The 19,083-nt window shown below is 30.0% G+C and overlaps 1 protein-coding gene across 1 annotated transcript in view; it reads left to right on the top strand.

Annotated features, from left to right (window-relative positions):
* The window catches only part of LOC142318001 (uncharacterized), a 59,740-nt gene that overhangs the window by 19,759 nt on the left and 20,898 nt on the right, over positions 1-19,083 (top strand). The window contains exons 5-9 of the mRNA XM_075354534.1: positions 1,806-2,069; positions 2,338-2,490; positions 5,348-5,594; positions 7,991-8,105; positions 14,417-14,645. Coding sequence (XP_075210649.1) covers positions 1,806-2,069; positions 2,338-2,490; positions 5,348-5,594; positions 7,991-8,105; positions 14,417-14,428 — 791 coding nt within the window. The 3' untranslated portion in view covers positions 14,429-14,645. The remainder of the gene's footprint in view (positions 1-1,805; positions 2,070-2,337; positions 2,491-5,347; positions 5,595-7,990; positions 8,106-14,416; positions 14,646-19,083) is intronic.

Genomic DNA, 19,083 nt, shown 5'->3' with positions numbered 1-19,083 from the left:
CGATCTTGCTAGATACTCCCTCCAGAGCAGACTAGCTGTTACACAACGGCCTCGTCTATCAATGGCAGGTCATCAAATTAGGTATATCCTGCTGTAGAAGTATCTAGGTGTTATCCTTGATTCAAGGAGCACTTTAAATATGCTGCCAAAAATGCTTGTTCTGCTTTCTTTGGTGTGAAGAGAGCCGTTCACCCCGACTGGGAGCATAATTTCAGAACCATGCTGTCTGGGCTCATCAAATGAGGTAAAAATATTATAGGAATATTTCGTTGAGAGCCCAGCATCTCCTGTTATCTGTGATTAGTGCCTATAGGGCTGTCTCTCAAGAGGTGGTCCTTGTTATTTCTGGTACTAAACTCATTGATATCCTTGTAATTTAGCACCAATAACATTGATGCTAAGAAGATAGGTCAACTTATCTCTGGGCACATGAAAGAAATAGACGACCAAGGTTTCCATTATGGCACGTCAGGTGGACTGAATCATTCGATGGCTGTTGTACAGATGGTAGTTTTACTAATGTGAAAAGCACACAGGTAGTTACGTGGATTTCCCCCAATTGGCATATTACACAGTTTCTTTCTGGACATGGTGCTTTTTGAGATAGGTTGCCAGATTTAGCTTGATTAATTTAGGCTTTTATTTGGAACGTAGGACCATTCATGATGTGTGTTATTTCTTATATGACTTGTTTATTTATCTGCAAATTAATTGGAAAACCGAAAGGGAATGGCATAGTTGCTGGCTTTCTTAGATTCTGAGCCCTGGGGAGGATGGCTGGGGGGGGGTCTGATGCTATAGATAGAATAGCAACCCGGGTGGCTAGGAGCCGCCTGGGTAGTTACAAGATAAGCATTTTGGCATTGAGCCCCGATTAGCTGAGATATTTGCTGTTAGGATGAAAATGGATGTGTGGAGAACCCTGTGATGGAGCTGCGATGTGGGAGGGTACAGGCATTGACCTCGCTTCTGAAAGTGGACCAGAACAGAGAGAAATAGGATATTTTCATTAGAGGCCTATTAGATTTGTATATCTGTTTCTTGATTTTTAAGTAAATCAAGAGGACTTTGAATAAACTAAATTGAGGACAAAATTGTTGTAGTTGCGAACAACATTTAGTTTTGTTGGTATGAAGATAGTATTTTTGGTGTTTAAAGACTCAGTCAAATAATGATTTGAGTGCATAATCTAATTGAAGTTAGTTAAAACTCTTCAAGAGTTTTTGTGTGAAACCTTCAGTGTTAGAAGAAGACACATGGATCACCAAATTGGTTAATTTGGTAGTAGCGAGTTGTGAGTTATGGTACATGATGGAAAAATCTGCAGAGACATTTGCATCAGTGGCATCCTGAAAGAGGCTGATGACTGTGTTGCGTTATCAAGTTTAGAGGGTCTAAAAGATAACTTCCAATAAAACCCAGCAGAGCTAGGAACAGAGTGGCCCAGCAGATGACTGGGACTGTCACAAGGTAAAGTGTCTTCATACGAGAGTTAGGTAGTTGTATAGTTTTGATTAGACAACTACTGCACTTAAAAACTAGGCAGATAGTAGTTTTGAGACTAAGATTTAAAAACAGAACAGGCTATTTATGTGATGTACATTTTGGTTTTAAGTAAATCTGAACATTTGCAAATATAAAATTATTAATGTGCTAAGAAACAGTCCTGAAACTCTCTTCGGAAACAACTGGAACACAATTAGAATGTAATTTTACAAAAAGAATGTTTGGTAGATTGTTTGAATCAAATTCATATTTTTATAAACATATATTTACTAAATAATAATAATTGCTGTTTTAAACAGGTTTAGATTTCCCAACATCAGTAGCAGTAGATCCACAAAATGGTAAAATGTTCTGGGCCGATGCTGGAATTTCACCAAAGATAGAAATTGCTTGGATGGATGGTTCTAAACGTAAACCTCTTGTAACTGAACAGATACGTCTTCCTTCTGGACTTACTATTGATTATGCCCGTGATCATTCATTATATTGGGTTGATACTAAACTAAACAACATTGAAGTGATTAGACAAGATGGATCAAATAGAGCTACTATCCTTCGTGGAGGTATTTAAAATAGTTTTTTCTTTTTTAATTAAAATTTATTTAATGTGTACTTAATTCTATTTAAATTTTAATATTTATTAAGTTATATCATAATTAAATTAAGATTTTGTAAATTAACACTTTTATTATATTTAAGAAAAGGTTTGTATTATAAAATGAAATTTTTAGTGTAAAAGTCTTGTAAATTTTTAATTTTAATTTTATCAGTATGCAATTTTATTTAAACGTGTGTTTTTATTTATAACTTATTTAAACATTTTTATTACAGAAAAACTTCATCATCCATTGTCGTTAGATGTGTTTGAAAACAACTTGTACTGGACAAATAGAGACCTAGGAGAAGTAGTTAAACAGGATAAATTTGGTCGTGGTTTAGCAGTTGTATTAGTTAGAAACCTTATTAATCCTACAGGTGTTAAAAGTAAGAATATTATTAAACGTGTTAATATCTTATCAAAAAAAAAATCTGTGTTGTTTGTCTTTAGATATTTATAAATGTTGACCAGGGAATTTTATAGAGTATAATAGTGATTATTTACAGAAATAGTAGTATTTTCATTTCTAAAAATATAAAAATAATTACTCAATAGTGAGTGAGTACAATTTATAACCTGCTGCCAATTGATATTTACTTTCGTTTTCTGCAAATGGTCAGGCAGAGCATGCACTTTATGAGCATTTGATGGTCAATTATAATTATAAACAAAACAAAATTGCATATAAAGTGCTTTTAAAAAAATTAGTTCAAAGTGTTTTTGTAACTTTCTTCCATAATAAGTTAATCTGTTTTAAAGAAAGTTTTTTTTAGAAATTTTTTTATGTAATTTGCTTCTGTTTGTCATTGCAATTGTTTAAATTTTTTTATTAATTGATGATCAGTTTTAATACATAAAAGATCTGTTGAAAAATTATAATACAGCCTTATGTTGTTTTTATTTGGAAGAAACTAAAATCAAAATGTCAAGCATCTGAACTCATTAAGTTTCCTGTTAATTTTTATTTTTTTACTTTTTTTTATTTTTTAAGACAGTAATGATCATACAATTAAATAAATTAAACATAAACAGTAAGCTTTATTATTGTTTTCACTGCCACATCTCAGTGAAAAATTATTAAATGGTTGAATTTTGTTAACAAGACAATTATTTTCTGCTCAGTAATGTATTTTCAATAACATTAATTATATTCACTCATATTTTTTTACATATAAATAGTATGTTTTGTTGGTTAAACAAAATTTTGAGAAATATATGCTGCTGACTTCTATCAGACATTCATTGTGATGCTCGTAAGAATTTTTATTTTAATTGTTTCCTATAATAATATATTTCTACTTATTTCATTTTTAATTTTATGACAACCTTTTCAGGACACTTGTCTTTGTTTTTATAATCATAATTTTGTTAAACATTTAACGAAAACTGCCGTTGTGAAATTTTATATTTAATATCTTTTTAATCTGTAAAACATTAAGAAATTTAATTATAAATGGAAAAAATTTCAATTGTTTTATAAAATGTTAAATATTTTTGTAAGCAGGAAAAAATAAATTAGTCTTATATTAGTTTTTATTCTAATTCAGTACTACTTATATAATTGTTCACCTATTTTTAATGCATGGTCAGAAATGTTAATAAATTTTTTTTTCTAATTGGTACAAGATATTATTATAAAGATAACACAGGAATGTGTTGGGTGCTACTTGATGAATAAAAATGGAACTTATTAGCATTTGTCTGTATAAATTACATAAATCACCTACACAAATCACAAAATAAAATTAACTGGTTAAAATAAAATATAACTGGTTAAAATGCAAATACATCAAAATATTAAATATATTGGAAAGTAATTTAGTAATAAGGAAATATATTAAATAATCTGTTAAATTCAAAACATAGCAATTTAGAAGATATTAATAAAAATTATTGAACTCATTTATTAAATGCATAATGAAGATGCAGACAATTCACATTTTTTAACTGAGTGAGAGGTAAAAACAATGGTTATGAGAAATAAAATATTTTAGTTTATAATAAATTGGTGGGAGGATCCTTTCCTTTAAATAGATCAGCAGTATATTAAGAATGACAATTGAAGTGTAATAGCCTATTTTTAATAAACTGAGGTATTTTTCTGATTTACATTAAAACAGTATTATAATTTTAACAAAGGTAATAAATAATACAACTACACATCCATCTTTACAGTTTTCATTTCAATTTCACTTTAGAAAAACAGTTTTTTTGTCTTAATGTGTCACTTCTTACCAAATTGTTTTATCTACTTCTGAAATTATTTTCTCAGTATTTTTCACATTAATGTCTATATTAGTTAATCTACAGTATGCAGCATTATTTTGTTGTTAAATAACTTCTGGTTGTTAACCCACCAAAAGTGCTTAAGAATGAAAAAGATTGAAAGGAAAGGTAGCAAATTGGAGTGATTAAATTTCCTCTATTTACTTTAGTTGTTACTTTCAATTTTTTTTTTTTTTTGTTTTTCCTTTCTAGTTATTACTTTCAGTAATATATGTATTAGTATTTTATATAAAATATTAATGTATTTATACTAATGGATAAGCAGTAAGTATTACTATTACTCATAAAAATTTAGAGATCTCAGTTGATGCACAGGGTAGAAATGGATGCTGGACAATCTGTAGGATTTTGTCTTCTTATGTTTACCTACATTACACTGTTCCCTACACTGTACTATTAGCAGTACCATCACTACTTCAGACATCCTAGTTAGATCTACTGCTCATCTGTGTGTTTACACTATCTAAACTTTGATAAGTTATAATGAAATTAGAGTATGAAATAATATAAACTCTATCCTTTACAAACTGATGATTTTGTAACACCTGGGATGTTTCATTGAAACTGAAGATTATTTAAGTATAACGTTTAAGTTCTATCACAGATATTTAATTTCTTGATGTACTTACTAGTGGCTAATGACCATATGTGCTGATTGCACCTGTGAATATTTATTACAATTAAAGAAATAAATGAGAGTTAAAAAAAAATGTTTATAACTAAGAGGGTTTCTTAAGTAGTAATAATAAAATGTGATGAAGATCTGCTAATCTATTAACAAAAATAAAAAAATTATCTTTATTTCTTCTGAATCTTTCTTTATTAGATTGTAATGTTATAAATAGCTAAGTAATGATAACGTGTGTATAGTGTTTCAGTTGTTATATTAATAACCATATTGTTGAATAGTTATTAAAAATCATAATTCACACAGCTAATTTGTTTTAATTTTTTCAGCTTCAGAGCCACCATTACATGCACCACGTATATGCAAGTGTCAAAATGGTTATTGTGAAGAAGATAAAAATGGAGATTTGTATTGTAACTGCTTCCCAGAATTCAGAGGACAGTTTTGTGATATTTATATACAGCGTGCCAGAGTACCTGCACTTGGAAATATGGCTGCTCTTCTAATACCTTTAACATTGCTGTTAGTTGTTCTTGCTGCAGCTGCTATTTATATTGTTATAAGAAAGAGGACATTGTAAGTTTTCATTAATTTTTATTTTAACTATTAGTAAATATCTATTTAGTGTTTCCTACAATTTATATTTATAATAATTTTCATTCTGTCTTAGTTTTCCATCTCAGTTTTTTTTTAATCTGTAAATATACATTGCTAATTAAAACTACAAATAAAATCGTTTACCCCTCTAATCCTTCTCAAAGTACATATTTATATAAATAAATTATTAAAAAGTAAGGGATGAGGTGGCTGTATTTCTGCATACTCTATGGCTGCGCCAAGGGGCAGCAGGTTCTGAAAGTGGCAAGATAAGATTTTAATATCACGTTCCTAAAATAAATTAGATTTGCTGTTGAACAAAAAAAAAGGCATTTGAGGACACAATTTAATTAATTTAATAGTAAACACGCCTGTGTCAAAAAAAGTTTTTTTAGGGGAGATTTTTAGGGTATCTTGAAATAGGGCTTACGAAAAAGAAAATATAAACTCGTTTGGTTTTCCTTACTCAGTCCATTTGAAATGAATCAAATGTATTACTGTAGTATGAAACTTAATAATCAGTCAGTTTAGCTACATAAATCAATTACCTTTTTCAAGCTATGCACAGCTGATTTAATTTTTATTGTTTTTAAATGGAAATATATTAATTCATAAATGGATATAACTGTAATTCAGATTTATTTTGATGAACTAATTTTCACTATGTAGGAAACAAAATTATATAATTTTACATTAGTGTTCAATAACAGAGATGAGATTAGTTATTGATGCTGCAGGAGGAACAGTGCTTAGGTGGCACTATTTAATTTAGTACATCAAGTAATCAAAATATGTCAACAATAAAGAAAAAAACAAGCAACTTAATATTTTGAATTGGAAGATGTTTTCTTAATGTAACTTAACCAAAAATGAACAATAAGATAAATAAAAATGTTAAGATTTATTAAATAAAATTTGAATTTTCTGCCACTAAAGCATTTATAAACAAACACAATAAAATTGAGAAAAAATAATTTTAATTAGTCTTTTATAACAATACAAATGATAGCTGAATGGCTCACCTACCAAGTAAAAGGTAGTACTTTCAAAATGTGTTACTTGACTTTAGCATTTTAAAGAATTACAAAAAATTATTACAACAGTGAAAGGAACTTCTTTTTAGGAGTGTTATATGCATTAAACTATGTGTACATAAAATTAAACACTGTATTCAATAAATTTTATTTAACTGAAATTGAGTTACTGGTTTAATTATGTATTATATAATGCGGAATTATATTTTTAAAAATGAAGTACTTTTATTTCTTTATTTTGTGATTACTCTACTTTGTAACAAGCCATTAGTGTAAATTGCAGGTAATTAGTTGTTCTTGTCAAATTACACATCAGTCATTCTACAAGGAGTGATGTTAATTAAACCTGAATAACCAACCAAATTATAAATAATATTGACATCAAACCCTGTAAAGAAGACAATTTTAACAGTGTAAATGTATTCTATGTAATTTATCTTCTGAGAGATGGATTTTAACTATTAGTTTTCAAAACTTTTCTCATTAATGAGAAAGTCTCCTCCCTGAGAAAGAGTAGCAACTCTTTCATTATATACTTGTCTGATGTATGCATTACAATTTACAAAGGTATTTTAATATATCTGGTTCATTATTGCTGTAAAAGTTGGGTGTTATTTGAGTACGTTACGAAACATTTGTTTTGTTGTTTATTTCCTTTACAGCATTTCCTCAATATTCTGTAAGTTTTCAATACTTTGAAACAGTGCTACTTTCTTTTTCTCATATTTTCTCAATCAATAAAAACAGAAATATTAGAACACCTGTTAGAGTAGATGATCAACAAAATGCTAACTTCTTTACCAACTGACCAGTGATGTATCTAGATTATTTTACGATGTCTATACTGAAATATTTTAAATATCTTTAATAAGTAAGATGTCAGCAGAAATAAGAAAGAAGTAATAAAAGTAAGAAGTTAGTTGTTATTTGTGCATTAATAGTTGTCTAATGTATGCATTACAGTTCACAAAGGTATTTAAATTTATCTGGTTACTTGCTTTTAAATTTTAAATTGCTTTAAAAGTTGTGTTATTTGAGTACAATGTTCAAAAAGTACAATGATCTAGAATGGAGAAGTTATTTTCCTTCATGTAACAAACCTAGTGAAGAATATTTTAATTATTTTATCTGGAATTGATATTTTTTGTTGTATTCAATATTTACCTTTGGTTATTACTGAGAATAACATACTCTATGTAAAAAATAATGCCGTAGTCGCTATTCTAATGTAATTGTTACAAAAAAATTAGTAACTTAAGAAATTGTTTCAACAAAAATTAATTTCATCAATAGCACGCATAGAATTTTTTTCTACAATTAACAATTATTTTCTGTTTACAGTGGGAAAGGAACTGGCTTAGGCGGCCTAACTAATTCACAAAGCGTTTCCTTTAGACAAGGTACAAATGTAGAATTTTGTTCTCCTACTTTCTCTAGCAATGGTCCTCCAATTGGAGTAAGTATATATTTATGGATTATAAATGCAATGTTTTTTTCTTAAATTACTGACTTGTATCTATAAAATAGTTAAAAATTAATTTTTGTATGATGAAAAGATTTTTTTAAATATCCATGAAACTTATTTGTCCTCTGACGGTATGAAACTGGTATATGATTTTTACTCTTTTTTTTGCTAATATGAATTTTTTCTTTTTAAAAGTTATAACAGGTGAGATGTAGCATGACATGAAACTATAGCACAATCGTTGCAGAGGGGGGAAATTATCCTCTTATCCAAGGAACAGTATAGAAGTTGTTCCAGCACCAAGAATTTGTTGATAATCTTCACATTTCAGATGTCCATCAGGAAATTGACCATGAAGTTCAATATACTAGAGAGAATTTTAACAGTAACACAGCAGCAGGTCATGGATGCTTAACCTGATTTGAGTTTTCAGTAAAATACATTCCACAATCCTTTATCTGAGAAACTTGCCTCTGTAGATTTTTTCACTTTTACAAAATTAAAATCAGTTTTGAAAGACTGCCATTTTTAAACAATCAGAGAAATTTTGGTACACACAGTACCAGGAAGATTATCACAGTGGAAAAAAGTGCAGGGAAGCGCTTTGATGGAGGTATGCTACAGTAACATGTATATTACCAAAAAATATTTTTTTAAAAATAATGCTTGATTTCTTTATAGAAAGCTCTAGGAGAAGGTAAAAACTCTAAACAAACACTAAGTTTGGAGTATTTAAAAACAAATACTCCATTAGCAGCGCAGAATAGACTGAAATAGGGGAAAAGCATTAAACAAGGTTAAATATAAATAATAGATGATCTAAAAAATATATTTCACATAGCTTAAAAAACTTATAAAAATTTGGTTATGAAATAAAAATAAAATACATATGAGGTCAGTAAATTAAGTAATGGAACTGGTTCATAAAAACTTTTTATTTACAATCCGGTTAGTTGTACATGGACTCTATCACCTTCGAAATAGTTCCCTTGGGAAGCCACTTCAAACGGTTTTCCCGCTCATCATAGCAGTGTTGGGAACTCAGAAACCAGAATATTCTTCAGATGGTCGGTTACATATTTTTTTGTTTTCTACTGTTCCAAAATTGTGTCCATTGAGGTGTTTTTTTAAAGTCAGGAACAGGAAAAAGTTGCAGGGACTCAAGTCAGGGTAATAAGGTAGTCGAGGAACTAACTACAGGAATATTTTTCTTTGCCAAAATCTCATTAATTGAGAGTGCAGTGTGACAAGGTACATTGTCATGATGTAGCATCCAGTTGTCTTTGATGGCTGGTGTCAACTCTTTTCTGCAATCTTTTAAGAATTTCTCAGTAAACATTTTGATTTACAGTCTGTCATGTAAGCAAAAACTCCTTATGGACATTACTATCGAAATAAATTAAAATGATTTTGATTTTTGATTTACTCATTTTTGCTTTTTTGGGATGTGGTGAGTTTGAAGTGTGCCACTCCTTGCTCTGGTGTTTTGTTTCTGGGTCGTAATCAAATATCAGAGATTCATCACCATAATAACATTTTTTAGAAAATCTGGATCGGTTTCAATTCGCCCTAGAAGATGGCGGCACACTTCCACTCTGTTATTTTTCAGTTCAACAGTGAGTCTTCTTGGGACCAATTTGCATAAATTTTTTCATGTCCAATTCGTTTGTGAAAATTTGATGGACTATGGTATGGTTCAAATTCAATTGTTCCGCAATCATTCTGACAGTTAATCATCGGTCGTACCGTATCAAGTCACTGATTTGCTCAACATTGTCGTCACTTTTTGACGTTAAACATCTTCCAGAACAAAGATCGTCTGCAATTGATTCCCGGTCATCTGAAAATGCTATAACTACCTAAAATCTTGGGCTTGTGACAGAGCGTCATCTCCATACGCCCTTTTCAATTTTGAAAAAGTTTTAATACCATTTCACAGAGTTTAGTACAAAACTTGTTTGCACAATGTTGCTCATAATTAGTATCACTCATTTCTGTAACGCACAACAGAAAGTCGTTTCACGAAAAGTTTGTTTACGTTTCACATGCCAACAATGGTCTAAAAATCCCCGACGGGGAGTCTTATTCTTTAAGACTTTGGGGGTTGGCGTCCCCACGGGCCTGCCTCTGCAGCTTTTCTTCCCACTATACAGTGAGCTCCAGAACACTTTACATTATACACATATACTACACCAAGAACACTACATAAATTACAACATACACACCTACACAATTACACAACAACATCCTACTCTGATATTTCTTACATTTACACTCAACCGCAACCGTAACCCAAGGTGGGAACAAATCGTGCCTATGGGTGAATGGCTCCACATAGTGAGTCTTGAACTCTCTCAAAAATGATTAGTGGTTGAAAAAAGTATGTAGTCTGAAGATTTTGTGTCTGTGTCTTATTATATTTTTAATTCAATTAATTGAAGAAAGTGAAAACACAATTTTTGCGATTCACTTTAAAAATTAAGCTATATCAACCAATTTGAACAGATGATGTGTCATTTAGTTCACAGTAAACATTTTATCAAATAAAATATAATTCAATAAAACTAATATTTACAGAACTATTAATAATTAAAAAGTTTGAATGACCATCATTTTGGAATTTGCAATGGGAAAAATGTTCAAGCTTATTTATTTTGTAGATGTTGTTGGATGGATTACACTATGTTTCATTAAAATATTTCACTCCATTCTTAAAATAGATATTTTTATTGGAAAAACACAAACTTATGGACAGAGGAGAATGATGTGAAAAAGGACATTTATCCACATAAAGTTTGTTTTTTATTTTGGTGCCCTGAATTAGTCTCTGGTCTGGCCAACACATCCAGTGTCACATGTGTATCTCTCACCAGTAGTTCCTGTTAGTGCAGTTTCATTTCTTGCCCCTCTTCCCACCAATAGATATTGTTCTTCACTACTATTTGCTCTATTTTTTCACTCTGTCTTCTGTCACAATACTGAAAACTGAATTATGAAGAAAAAAGAATGGTGCAGTATTTGTTTTCCAAATAACCCTTTTACAAGGTTCAATAAATCAACTTTGGTTATGCTTCCTTTGTGCTCGCACTTCTTTCATCCTTCAAGAGTGACATTTCATCTCTTCTTGTGCCCGCTTCCTTTCACTGGTTAATTTTTTCCTGTCCTGAAAATTTGCTTTCTGAATTATCTGTCTAAAAGGTTTCCTGTCATTTATTGTCTGTGTTGATTTTAATGTTTTTCATGTCTTTTTCTATTTCCCGAAACCATTGGATTTGTAACTTCTTAACAAGTCAAAGATCTATTTAGTTTTTATGTTATCATCCATCCTATGTATATGTCTACAAAACTGCAATCTCTTACCTCATAACATCTTTCAGTTTTCAACTTTCAAATATAGTTCTTTATTAGGTTGTAATTTGAATTCTGAGTCACTGTAACTTTTAGGTACTAGTATTTTTCTCAGAATTCTCCTTTCAGTCGTTCAGAATTACTTACAGTTTATGTTTTTTATTTTTCAAATTTGTCGTCAAACATTTTTTTACATAATTAATAAATTTCAATATGTGCGCCCTTAGTCGCTCGACAAATGTCCAAACGATACTCAACTTCTCACCAAACATTAGTTAACATTTCTTCATTAATGGTTGTCATTGCTTCATTAATCCTGTTTTTTAAGTGGTTTAGGTCGTGAATTTTTTGTGTATAAACAACGCTTTTGATGTACTCCCACAAGAAAAAATCGCAAGGTGTCAGGTCTGGACTCCTTGGAGGCCAAAGTACGGGTCCTTGCCGGCCTATCCATCGATCTCCAAATTTTTCGTTCAAAGCGTCTGTGACCGATGCATTGAAGTGCGGGGGAGCACCATCTTATTGGAAATGAAGTCGATGAATGTTTTCAAGTTCATCCACCTGAGGAAAGCAATAATTGGTTAACATGTCTAGATACGCAACTCCATTATTTGTTTTTTTCAGCAAAGCAGAAAGGCCGTATTACACGATTTTTCATCGCACCACACCAAACATTAACTTTAGGCAAATCGTGTTGTTTCTCAATAATTGCATGTGAGTTTTCAGAGCCCCATATTCGTGAATTGTGTCTGTTAACACATCCATTCACATGGAATGTAGCTTTGTCTGTTATGTTATTACGGATTTTAATTCAGCCATGAATAAAACACACTTTGCTTTGTCTTTATCCGAGAACATAGTAACTCACTAAACTCACCGCAACAACAATACAGGAACTGACATTGTGGTTACAACTTCTGATAAACAAACTTTTGGGTTGGAGGCTTTCAGGGATACCAATATAGCATCTAGAAATTTCCCTACAATCTTCCTATGAATTACTGAAACCGCAACATTCTTTTATGATAACCCTGTATTAAATGAGAGCAATTAAAACACATATTTAATCATGTTTGGAAGTATTTTCATTAAAATTGCTTTCAAAAAGATTACAATTGTATCTATATAGTTATTACATAACTATGATCTTGGGTTAAGCTGAGAGTGGGTGATACATGTTGCAGTCTCAATCTTTAAAGGTTCAAATAGCTCGGCACAAAATGAACAAAACAAAAACTGCAACACTATATTAAAAACCTCACAATTTGTCATTAAAGCTAGCTCAGCTAGATCAAAACCCTTTTATCTCCATATTTATTTGTATCAATACGTTGCTAAGATCAGGATATATGCAACATTAAAGACAAAATTGGCCCTTTCTCTTTAAAGTACAATATTTCCGTTCAGAAAAATCATAGACATATAAAAAAAGAAATTAAAGTTAAACTCATACGCTTTTAAACGATTTTAAAGCATTATACTGAATAAATTTTGTTTCCCCATGTGCTCGATTAAACAAAACGAAAAACTTTCAAATTTTTAAAATTTCTCTTCTCGCTGATTTTTAGTTTAAATTTGATGATTTTTGAAATCTTAAGTATACTGTCAGAAAGAAGAGTATTCAAGCTTTAATTTTTTTTTTATTTGTCTCTCTTCAAGCCCCTTGGTTACCAAGTTAAAGTAGTTTGAATACAGTCATTTTTTGTCATAAAATTTAGATGTCTTTAATTTTGTGTACCAATGTAGTAGGTATTTAATTTTAGTTTTAAATATCAGGAAAACATATTTTTTGCTTTTTTTTAATCAGCCATTGCCTTCCTAGACCACCTGAATGCCCCCTAATTTGCTGTGGGTCTTCTATCCTCCTCCCTGAAGGTCTCCAGCACCCACAAGGCGCTGGTGGTTTATCTCCCACTTTGAGAACAAATGATTTATACAGTTATAGAATGGTCATCAAGATATTAATATTTGACAATAATTAATTACTTTAGTCTACCTACTAAAAAAATTATTTTTATGAAATTAAAATACACATTACACATTACACATTAATAATTTAATGTATCATGTACATACTAGACTGACAAGTCCTATTGTTTTGCAAACATTTCCCAAGTGTGAATACAGGTATAATAAACACGCAATAGTTGGGTTGTGTGCTACCTTAATTTTATTTAAATCTAATAGATTTAAACAAACTTAAATATCATAAAACTTTATGTTTTTCAAATTAATTTGTATCTTATGGTAAAAAAGTGTAGACTTCATTCCTAAAGAGGCCACCATGCTCATACAACACCAGTAATTTCCTGTGGGTATATTTAAGAAGTGCAGATTTTCAGAAAAATCCTCATTACAAACTGGAGGAGACTAATGTTGAAAGTGAAAACTTTTAATGGATAAACATGATGAAATATGCCTGTAAATACTATGAAACTGTAAGAACCTGCTTGAGCCTCCATCCAGATTAGAGGAAATCACTTTCAGTATCTAATGTCAAATTAATGGATTGTGTGATATGAATAATTCATATAATTCGAATCTTATGTTATTAAAAAGTAGTCTGAATATACACATTATCAAAAGTCAGAATGTCTGCTTTTTTTACACACTACATTAGCCCATAGGTAACTGATGTATTAAAAGTAAAAGTTTGAAATTTAAGTAAAATAAATCTGTTTTAAAAAAGTAATAATAATAAATCAAATTCAAAAATTATGTCAAAGTAAAGTGAACAAATAATTTTAAAACCTTTAAATTTTGATTTTTTTTAGTCAGTAATACATTCTGAAAAACCAACAGCTTGCTATTTTATATTATGATGTCCCAGAATGAAAATTTAAAAAACTACTGAAAAAGTACTACTTCTTCACGTGTAATGAATTTTTTAACATTTAAAATTATTTTTTTTATTTTACTTTATTTAATAATATATTGAATTTATTTTTTTTCAGATGAAATTGTAATTCCAGAAGCTATTAAGAAAATTAACTCATTAGATGATTTTAACACTATGTTTAGGTGAAGTACTAAAAGAAAAGACAGATTTTTACAGATCCAATGGAAAAATTATAATAAAAGACCAGTTAGAAAAATTATTTCAAAAAGAAGTAAAGATTGTTGGATCCAGAGCAAACAGTCTAGCACTATCAAATAGCAGTTTCGACATTTATTTCGATTTCAGTGCGTATAAATCAACTATTTATCAGTCACTCACTCACTCACTCACCTCACTCACTCACTCCACTCACTCCACTCACTCCACTCACTCCACTCACTCACTCACTCACCCACTCACCCACTCATGTGAAATCATAACATTTTTCTAGTCTTCTTTGGTTTAGTAAGCATTTGCTTTGGCCCACAAAATCTTTTTTTTGTAGCTTGCTGGTGTTAAAAGTTGCTTTTAGCTGACCGTCAAGCTTTCCATCCAGCTGCAAGAAGTCAGCATCTAACAGTTGTCATGCGTAAATCTGTTATAGTGGTTGCTAATTCTCAATTTAAGTCAGTAGCAGATAATCTTGGAAAGTTTACTTTTTCTCACTAATAATCGATCTTGTGTTGTAGGAATTTTTCTTTTATGGCCACATTTCTTTCCTTTGAACTGAAAAGGAATAATTTTTTAAATTGTTTTAAAATATCATTCACTGTTCCTAGTATAACACTACACTCAGAAGCTATCCATCGCTGTGTCATAATTTTCAAATGTAAAGCAATTTTCAAATCTTTCTTGGTGTTATGTCTATTATTATATATTCAAAACACACAGACAAAAAATATGAAAATATGATCTTGTAATAAAAAATGGAATAAATTTTCACAAAACACTATTTACAACATGAAGACTGCTAAATAATCAAAGAACAATAACATCACATTACATGACAACTTAAAAAATGAGTGTGCTCAAGCAGTGTAGCCACACATTTTTGTTTGTTTTTTTTTGTTTTACATAAACAAAAAATTCCTTTAGATGGATAATCTGCACACTATATATATATATATATATAGTGTATAAGTGTGTAAGATATATATATAATCTTACAAAATTATTTTTCATGAAAATATCTACTACTCTTTTTAAATTTTGAGAATTAATTTCAAGATTATAAGAACTTTATTTCAAGAATCTTATAAGAATTATAAAAACTGATTACATAAAATTTCAGGAGTAGTCTGTCTTAAATCACAGGTCGTTGATAGTCTGTGGACAATCACTAAATCTGAGATATAGTACTAGAAAACACTTATCAACATTCAATTGCTCTTCTTTGGAAGTGACTCTAGGGTTATAAAAAATATAGTTAAGCAGCTGAAATGAATTTTTGCACCATAGAAGTAACCTCTAGAATTGATATGATTAAAAGTGAAAAGATGTCTTAACTTCCTAATGAGTAAGGAATTAGGTAGAATCATTAGTAGAGAATCATAAATATAGACCAGCATAAGAAGCTTCTTGATCAAATAAATTTAAAACAGGCTATCCTTTCATGGTAACTATAAACATTCCACTGCATGTAGGCATTTCAGTTTGATAACTGTATTGCAATGTATATTTTTTCTTTTCATAGAAATTTGCTGTTTTTTTTTTTATTGTATATATCATTCGTCAACTGAAATGCTAGTTCCACTATACTAGCTCTGATTTTGTTCTCTTCATTTTTCTGGATTATTTCCCCTACATATGTAAATTTTTCTACTTCATTGATTTTCCATATTTTGTTTAAAATTTTATGTGAAGTTTTTATACTAGTCAAAATTTGGTTTTCTCTAAGGACAGTTGAAGACAGTGTTTCCTTCTGCTTCTCTATTTTCTGAAATCATCTGAAAACACCAAACAATTGATCTCTAGATTTTGATTTTTTTACCTCAGTTTAATCTCTTTACTTCTAATCTCTTCTCCCATTCTCTAATCACATTTTCTGGTACACAAATACTTGTGAAGTAGGTCTGGTTAATTTAAGTCTGTCAACTTACCTGAATTCTGTTTTAATCACAAAGACTTCTGAAATTTCACCCATTAACTTAATTTTAGATTTTGTATTCTTTAAAGTCTGTTTAGTTATCGCTAATGTCTCATTATCTACCCCAAATTCTTCCTAAATCCAAATTATATTTTATCAGAGTTGTAAGCTTTCTTAAAGTTTACAAAAACTACGAGTATTATAAAATTTTTATTTTTGTTCAATCTCTATCTCTGATGATTAGTTTTAAATTTAACATTTTTTCTATACATGACCAGCCTTTCCTGAAGCCTTCTTGGTATTCTCCTACTTCATTATCATATTTGCACTCTATTCTGGTTAATAACTTGCTTTGAAATTTTATGTCATCAGTAAGGGATATTTCTCTATAGTTATTAACATCTATTTATCACTGTTTTTATAAAGCAAATGTATAATTGCAATTTCTTGTCTTCTGGTTATTTCTCTTTTTTCAGTATGATTTCTAATAATTTTTCAGTCAACTCATCATTCGCCTCTTTTCACATTTCTACAACTATCAAGTCTTCTCAGACTGATTTGTCTTTAAACTTTTTAATTGTGGCCCTAATTTCTTTTTCATTATGAGAATCTGAGTTTGACATTTTTTAAATAATTATAATTTTCTATCTTTTCAAAAGGTTAAATCTTCATAGTTAAATAGTTTTTCAAAATTTTTAGTAAGAATTTGTTGTTGTCTCTATTATTTAAACCTAACTCTTCATTTCCTTCCTAAAACAAAGAGTAGGAAGTTGATATTTTGTCACATCAGTTTTAAAAGTTTAAAAAAACTCACTCGTATTACTTTTTTGAAAATCATATTTTTTTTGGTTTAATTGATTTTTTTAAAAATATTTTCTTCACCAGTAATATTTTAGAGACTTTGTTCCTAATCTGCTTAAAATTTATAGTCTTTCTTCTGTGAATACTCTCATCTTCTCCAAGTCCATATGTCAAATTTAAAACCTCTATATTTTTGTTTTTCTTCGAAAGACAAGTTTCTTCTGCAGTTTTCATTATTTTAATTTTCATTTCTTTCAAACTTTCAGCTTTAATCTTTCCACTTTTTTTCCTAAATTTTTCACTAACTTGACAGTCAGATTTTAATTTATTTATAACAAATTTTAAAATAATTGTTGAATTTTTGTTTATTTTAGACTATGAATTTTATTTGTATGGTAGTTAAATAATAATCTATCTGTATGTTTATAACTTTTTAAATTTAACTTTCATTATTTCTCTGTTGTACTTTTTAGAAATTACTACCTGATCGATTTGATATTCTCCTAGATAGAGTTGGGTAATCTTTTAAAATTAATCAACATTAATTTCATATTAAAACGTTTATGCGCCAATTATATTTCTTCATTATTAATCATAGTTTTATGAGTAGGATATTCTTCCTCTATACTTTTAAAATTTTCTCTATAACAATTTGGGTGTTAAATTTTTATATTAAATTTTAGTTAAATTTTTTATATTATGTTTGATACATTATGAATTGAATTCCTGTTTCTAAAACTTCCCAAAACTATTTTTTTACTGGATTTCTTTTGTTGCCTTCATTTATTGTTTGAATAATTGCTGCCTTGGTTCAATACCTTGGTTAGGTTGGTATATATATATAATGCCTTGGTATATATATATATATATATGAGGGTTATTTTTTTTTCAAGGTCCGATCGGCCACGAAATTAAAACCACATTGAAAATAAAAAAATTTTATTTGTATCAAGTACTTACATAGTTACACTATTTATCTACATAGTCGCCACTCTGATTTAGACATTTGTTGTAGCGTGGGACCAACTTTCCAATACCCTCATCATAGAACGGAGCCGCCTCTATTTTTAGCCATGTTTCTACACTGGTCTGCAGTTCATGTCTGTGCCAAAATGTTGTCCTCCTAGCCAGCGTTTCATGTGAGCAAAGAGGTGAAAATTGGATGGAGCCAAGTCCGGGCTGTATGGTGGGTGATCAAACACTTCCCAATGAAAACGCTACAGGGGCTTCTTTGTTACAGCTGCAGTGTGCAACCAAGCATTATCATGGAGAAAGACAATGCCTGATGACAACATTCCTTTCCACCTATTCTGAATTCCCCTTTGTAGACATTTGAATGAATCGCTCAATACAGAAATTGTGAATCTATGATTTTCTCGAATTGCTCTGAATATTAGTACTTATAAACAAAAAATTGGACTGTTACTGAGTGTCCTTCATTAAAGAAAATTGCCACAAATACCCCCTCTCAAGCCATTCAGATAAAATGGGGTGGTGTGCTGTCCAGCAGCATTGCCTTCATCCTTGATAATGCTCGCCCACACTCAGCTACAGCAACTTCAGATATGCTTTAACAGTTTGGCCTTTTCAGCATCCACCAGATAGCCCTGACTTGGCACGTAGTGATTATCATTTATTCCCAAAGTCAAAGAGTTTTTAGGAGGTAGGTACTTTCAAGATGATGATGACCTGAAAGATGGGATAAATGGTTTAATAACTTAGCAGCAGAAGTGTACAATAAAGGTATAGAGAAAATGGTACCACGCTGTGACAAGTTTTTGATTATCTGTGGTGACATTGTTGAAACAGAGTTTAAGAATTTCTGTAAATATAAAATAAAAATTGTTTAATTAATT

Source organism: Lycorma delicatula, chromosome 1 (genome assembly GCF_047948215.1).
Source record: "Lycorma delicatula isolate Av1 chromosome 1, ASM4794821v1, whole genome shotgun sequence".
NCBI classification, from domain to species: Eukaryota; Metazoa; Arthropoda; class Insecta; order Hemiptera; family Fulgoridae; genus Lycorma; species Lycorma delicatula.
Note: the sequence above shows the minus strand (reverse complement) of the source record. Positions and strands in the feature narration are given on the sequence as shown.